This window comes from Mus caroli, chromosome 6 (genome assembly GCF_900094665.2).
Source record: "Mus caroli chromosome 6, CAROLI_EIJ_v1.1, whole genome shotgun sequence".
NCBI classification, from domain to species: Eukaryota; Metazoa; Chordata; class Mammalia; order Rodentia; family Muridae; genus Mus; species Mus caroli.
Window position 1 is genome coordinate 122,572,332 of NC_034575.1, and position 6,533 is coordinate 122,578,864.

Consider the following 6,533-nt stretch of genomic DNA (forward strand, 5'->3'; position numbering starts at 1 on the left):
TCCCTGAGAAAGCGGTCAGACGGAGGAGGGCGAGGACAGAGGCAGAGAAGAGCGGCCAGTCATCCACTGGGTTCCATGTTGTCCCTAACAGTGAGATGACTTAACTGTTCCCTTAAAATAAGCCACAACTGGGCTTATTTTACTTCATTTCCATCCTTTAGAGCCACAACAACCGTGAAACAGTTTTTTTTTTGTTTGTTTGTTTTTGTTTTTTGTTTTTTTTTTTTGGTTTTTCGAGACAGGGTTTCTCTGTATAGCCCTGGCTGTCCTGGAACTCACTCTGTAGACCAGGCTGGCCTCGAACTCAGAAATCCGCCTGCCTCTGCCTCCCGAGTGCTGGGATTAAAGGCGTGCGCCACCACACCCGGCTTGAAACAGTTTTTCACAGCCAGTCAGCATCATTTACTCGTGTTGTGGTGTGACCCAGTGTCCCATCTGCCCAAGCTGCACAACCCCTGCCACAGCCAACTGTACCACAGTTCAAGGTTTAGTTGAAGCAGCCTCGGGGTGGTTGGTGTGGCAGATGGAGCCAGTGAGATCCTAGTTTCATCCCAGTGGCAAAAAAAAAAAAAAAGAAAAAAGAAAAAATTGGTTCTACAGTTGAGTTCTCAGCGCTGTGTGTGGGTGCAGGCTCACAATTTTCACACTTGGGCAGTGGAGGCAGGAGGATTACATCTAGTTCAATCTAAACTACATTTAATTATGTATTGATTGGTGGGCAAGGCATGTCTACGACAGCCCAGGTGTGGAGCTCAGAGACCAACCTGTGGGAGTCAGTTCTCTCCTTCCCTGGCAAGGAAGAATGCCAGAACCATTCGTCAGGTTGGCAGCAACCACCTTGCTAGTGCAGATTTTTTTTTTTTTTTACATTTATTTATTGATTCATTTTAGAGGAGGCAGGTGATGTTTCTTCTTGCTAAGTGGTGTCTAAAATAGCCGACCTCACCCAAAGCTGAGTCCTGGCCAGTTGAAACACTGTTGCACCCAGCCTTTCACTTCGGTGCTAGGGGCCTCACTCAAGCCCTCCTGCTTATACAGCAAGCATCTTAGCAACTGAGAGGTATCCCCGCACCATGACTGGTTGTGAGTAATCCCCTCACCTTCCAGGCTGAGCCTGTCATCAGCACAAGCTGGCTGGGGAAGGGGGACAGGCCCGAGATGAACAGAGAAAATCTGAGCTGCCCCCCAACCCCCATGGTACAAACCAATCAAGTGGAATGACGTCAACTGCCATTTTCAAACAAGAATCCCAGGCCAAGAGCACAGATCAGCTGGTGAAATGTTTGCCACATAGTATGAGGACCTGAGTTCTCCAGGACCAAGGGAGGAGACCAGACATGGAGCTACAGAGATGGCTCAGCTGTGGAGAGTATTTGATAGCGTTCAGGAGGACCAGTTCAGTTCCCAGCACCCACAGCAAGCAGTTCACAACCCCTGTGACTCCAGCTAAGGGGATCTGATGCTCTCCCTTCTCCTGGCCTCCTTAGGTACCTGTGCAACATGGCAGGTTTACACACGTGTGTGCATGCACATGCACACATCCACACCCACACTCATACTCTGATTAAAAAAAAAAAGCCTGGCATGATGGGGCACACTTGTAATCCCAGCACCAGGGCAGCAGAAATAGAGCCCTGCCCAGTGGCCATCCAGTCCAACCTACTCGAGTGGCAAGTGTCAGGCCAGTGAGAGATTGTCCCAGGAAACCAGGAGGACAACAAGAATGACACCTGTGGTTATCTTCTAGCCTCTGCGTGCACCTTCGCACATACCTTTCCTAAAACCCACAGAAGGTCTGAAGCCGTATTCCCAGTATATGTGTATAAGCTGATATACACAGAGGTAAACTGTACACAATCAAAGCAAAATAGAATCCTGATTGACGTAGATTGACCGCCACGAACAAGAAAAGATCTGGTTTTATTTAGAATTCCATTAATGAGGCTGTAGCATTCAGCACAACACACACCCCTACATACACACAAACACACCCTAAAAAGGTGAGCTTGGGTAAAGACCACTCCCCCAGCCCCGCCAACCTCCTCTGGAGAAATCATGCTAACTCACCATGGGGGCAGAGTCTGATTTTTCTTACAAACCTTTATGCATTAAAAAAGCAATGTGAAGTATTGTACAATCAAAGTGCCTTCTCTAATACAAATTGGTGGCTGAAGGGAGCGGGACATGCCCGCCCGCCACTAGGGTCACACGATGGGTGGTAAGATGTTTGTGCTCTTGGGGGAGGAGGTGCTCTGCTGGTCTGCGGACATCTCTGACCCAGTAACAGTCTCTGGCTTTCCAGAAGCTTCAGTTAGCTGAGGCAGCTGGATGGTGTCTGCTGTGTGCTCCACAGAGCTCTGCTGTTTGCCCGAATTCTCAAGGTGCTTCTCGGCTTCGTCTTTCAATTTGTCTGTAGTTTCTTTGGTAGCCTCATCTGCTGAAGGAAGGAAGGGACAAGGAGTAACCCTTCAAATGCTAGCCACTGTGTTCTCACCCTGCCATTAGGCTCCACATTGCCTGGGGGAGATTGAACAGTCGGTGACCAGCATTGTTTTAAGCACTTTGTAATCACTAACCCATTTGATGCATTCCTAAACCCCACAGAATAAGCACTGCTCCCAATGTCGTTGGGTGTTTCAGATGATCAAATTGCCTAAAAGCCACACCCGGGGATGTAGAAGCAGAGTTTAATCCCACTTCACTTGAGCCTATTGAACTGTATTTACTAGACCAGAGTGCAATGGAAAGTTGCCTCCTGCCATTCTGTGTCATTACAATCGTGTAAAGGAGGCTGGAGGGGCGGCTCAGAGAGTAAGAGGTCACCCTGTTAAGAGGACAGGAGCTCCACTCCCACACCCACACACAAGTTTACAACCGCTCTAACTCCAGTTCCGGAGCATCAGAAGACGCCCTCTCCTGGGCTCTGCAGGCACACCCATGCACAAATAGTAAAATCTTTTTGTTTTTTAGGAACATAAAAGGTACAAATGGAAAATCCTAATGGCAAGAGGCCAAGAGGAGGAATCTAGCTAAAACCAAGTCTCCTGAAAGAGGAAACAAAAAAAAAAAAACAATGGTGAGCTCAAGGTGGTGTCGTCAGGGCTGAGTTACCCCGTCCTGCACACACACCGGAGCTCATTCATCCAAGCTGGCTCCATAGACTACCTTTTTTGCCTTTGCTGGCCTGTTGCTCTTCAGCCTTTTCTGTGCTTATCTCAGAGGAAATACTGGCCCCAGGCTTCCTTAATATCTGTGGCTTGGGCCGTGGTTTGAATTTCCTTGGCTCGTGAATCCAGGCATGCTTGAGGGCCTGCTCAGGGGTCATGCGCAGAGAAGGCTCCCACCTGGACACCAAGACAACCCAACACACTGGTTACTGTTGACTTTCCCTTTTCTTAGAAAAACACCTTTTAAACCAAATCAAGATGCTTTTCATTTTGGGTGTATTGTATCTCAAAGACAGCAAAGAACAGAGATGAAGACATAACTGTAAAGTGACTGCAAACAACTGTTAATGTTTTTCTTTTAAAAAAAAAAGTTGCATAGTGAACCAGGCACTATATCAATACCAAACTGTCTAGGATCCCTAGAAATTCTCTTACAAGAAATCTTGTTTAGGGCCGGGAATGTAACTCACACACAAGCAAAGACATGGTACTTTCAAGAGTCTTAGCTAATGACATTTAGGATTTAGAAAGTTTAGAAGATAGACAGAGCAAGCTGCAGGGCTGGAGAGATGACTCAGCGGTTAAGAGCACCGGCTGCCCTTCCAGAGATCCCGAGTTCAATTCCCAGCAACCACATGGTGGCTCACGACTATTTGTAATAGGATCTAATGCCTTCTTGTGGTGTGTCTGAAGACAGTGACAGTGTACTTACATACATAAAATACATAAATCATTCTTAAAAAAAAAAAAAACCCATGCATGCTTTTAGTTCTCAAACTGTGGGATCTGGGCCTCTAAAGGTAAGGGGAAGAAAATGATAGAAAATGCAGTTCATAAGGGAGCATGGTGTGATGGCAATGCCTAATTCAGCTCTTGCGCGCTCTGGAGGCAAGGGAATCAGGAGTTTAAGGCCTCAAGAATGTAGTGAATTTGAGGCTAGCCTGTGCTATGTGAAATCCTGTATCCAACAAAAACAAAGCAAAACCAAACAAAAAACCCTAAGGGTTGTAAGTCAAGGAAATTTCTAATACAGTAACAAAACACATCTTATAGAACGTCCAACATAAGTCATTCTATATCCTAAAGTAAGTTCAGGAACTAGGCACTAGCACAGGTTACAAGTGTGACATTTTCTGTCTGTTGATTGTCCTTCCTGATACTGGATGTCAAACCCAGGGCCTCAAGGACTGTCAGGAAGCTACCACTGAGTTATACCTTAAGACCTTTTCAATTTCACTTTGCCCGGGCTGAACTCAATGTTGAAATTGTCCTGCTTCTTTCTCCCAGAGCTGAGTTTATAGACATATTATGCCATCTCTCTGCTGAAAACCTCTGATCGTCAAAGGGTTCTTATGTCCCATGTCAGTAATCCAAGGATGGCTCATTTCCCAGTAACTCTCACCCAGGCCTAAATTCTACCCATTAGCATTATATGGGATAAAACTGACCCTTCTTTTAGGTCCTACTCATTTCAACTATCCGAAAACCCGAAAGTATCTTTCTCCAAATGAACGAGAAAGGCATGCTCTTTGGAAACCACCAAACCTTGGTGATCTCCACTGTTTGCTGGCATCTATAGTTCTGTCATCTGGTCACCTTTCATGGTGGGCACTCCCATTTCTTGTCCATCATGCTAGGAAGAGCTTCCAACTACAGGAAGGCAGTAAGAATCGTCTAGACTCATCAAAGTCATCAACTACCACACACACACACACACTCACACTCACACACACACACTCACACACACACTCACACTCACACACACTCTCACACACACACACACACACACACACTCACACACTCACACTCACACTCAGTTATCACACCGACTGCTGTGGAACTATGTCTTTCCTCTCCCGAACTTCTGCAGTTAGCCTTTAAGACAGATGCAGGGCTTGATGTGTTGTATCTAACCCTGTGGGCTCTGGCTCCGAAGCCACCTCTAGTCTGTCATTCCAAAGCTGTGCTGCTTAGAGATTTCAGGTTGGGTAACAGGCCCTGTCAACATAACTGCATTGTATGAGTTGAAGGCAGTTGATCCTTTGCAATGCATCCATGAATGAAAACCTGAGTTGCTACTGAACTGTGTTCTGAATGAATGGGGTTCCAGGTAGCCCCTACCCCAAACCCAGTGTCAGTGTTGGCTTCTATCATTTTTTTTAAAGATTTATTTATTTTTATATCTAAGTACACTGTAGCTGTCTTCAGACACACTAGAAGAGGGCATCAGATCTTATTAAAGATGGTTGTGAGCCACCATGTGGTTGCTGGGATTTGAACTGGGCAGTCAGTGCTCCTACCCGCTGAGCCATCTCTCCAGCCCGGTTTCTGTCATTTTTAAGAGACATTCATTCTGTAGTCTCAGCAAGAGTCTGGGGTGACTCCACCTGAAGTCAGCTGAGCAGATTCTTCTGATCACCCTCTGGGCTGCGGCTGAGTTGGAGAATGTGTGAATTCAACAGTGCTTTGCTGACATCATTCTGTGCCCCCCTCCAGGAGAGTGAGAGATTAGAACGGCACACTCTTCTGAAAACACTAAACAGTTGTAGGACCAGTGGAACTGAAGGCGCCTTAGTAACACCTCACTTTAGAGCAAAGGAAACAGGCCCAAAGAGAAACAATGGCTCTTTAAAGAGCACATGGCCAATCTGCTTAGACTCAGCAGACACAGGCTGGCAAAGTCCCTGGAAACAGCAGCCACAGCCATGCTTTCCCAAACACGATAGAACAAAAACAGGGGTACAGGCATCATGGCCACTCCATGTTCATGAGGATGTGACTGAAATACAGAACTTTACTCCTCAGATTCTAAGCATTCATGCCAATTGTAAACAGCTGTGCACAATAGTCTATGGCTCCCTTACCCCTAACTGCCCAGTATGTGAAGGTCTGAACACTAAATTGAGGGACTAAACAAAAGTGTCCTGGTGCCCATGTGTATTGCATAGCTTTGCACACAGTACATTAAGCCCACTGAAGAGCTGGCTGTATAGTTCATGAAGTATTAGACATTAGGACCTTAAGTTGGACAACTTGAGATTAAGAAGGTAACAATCTTTACACACACACACGCACACGCACACGTACACGTACACGAAATGACTTGAATACTTGAAAGCTCTTCATGACAGTGAAGACAGTGTCCTGATGGGCTCTTACACCCACCTCCCAGCCTTGACTCTTACCAGCAAACACACAGGAAAGCATGGTACTTAAAAGTTAAGAAACCCACAAACAGGGCTGGAGAGATGGCTCAGTGGTTAAGAGCACCGACTGCTCTTCCGAAGGTCCTGAGTTCAAATCCCAGCAACCACATGGTGGCTCACAACCACCTGTAATGAGATCTGACACCCTCTTCTGGTGCAT

At 46.4% G+C, this 6,533-nt stretch overlaps 1 protein-coding gene across 4 annotated transcripts in view; it reads right to left on the reverse strand.

The window, feature by feature from the left end:
• Positions 1 to 2,082: 2,082 nt before the first annotated feature.
• The window catches only part of Dyrk4 (dual specificity tyrosine phosphorylation regulated kinase 4), a 41,838-nt gene continuing 37,387 nt past the window's right edge, over positions 2,083 to 6,533 (reverse strand). For 2 of the 4 annotated variants that reach the window (XM_021164972.1, XM_021164970.1), the window contains 2 exons: positions 3,166 to 3,344; positions 2,153 to 2,437 (listed from right to left, as the gene is read on the reverse strand). In XM_021164972.1, the coding sequence (XP_021020631.1) occupies positions 2,205 to 2,437; positions 3,166 to 3,344 (412 nt within the window). In that variant the 3' untranslated portion in view covers positions 2,153 to 2,204. Of the gene's footprint in view, positions 2,438 to 3,165; positions 3,345 to 6,533 lie in introns of all 4 variants that reach the window. The other 2 variants (XM_021164973.1, XM_021164971.1) reach the window with 2 other exon arrangements.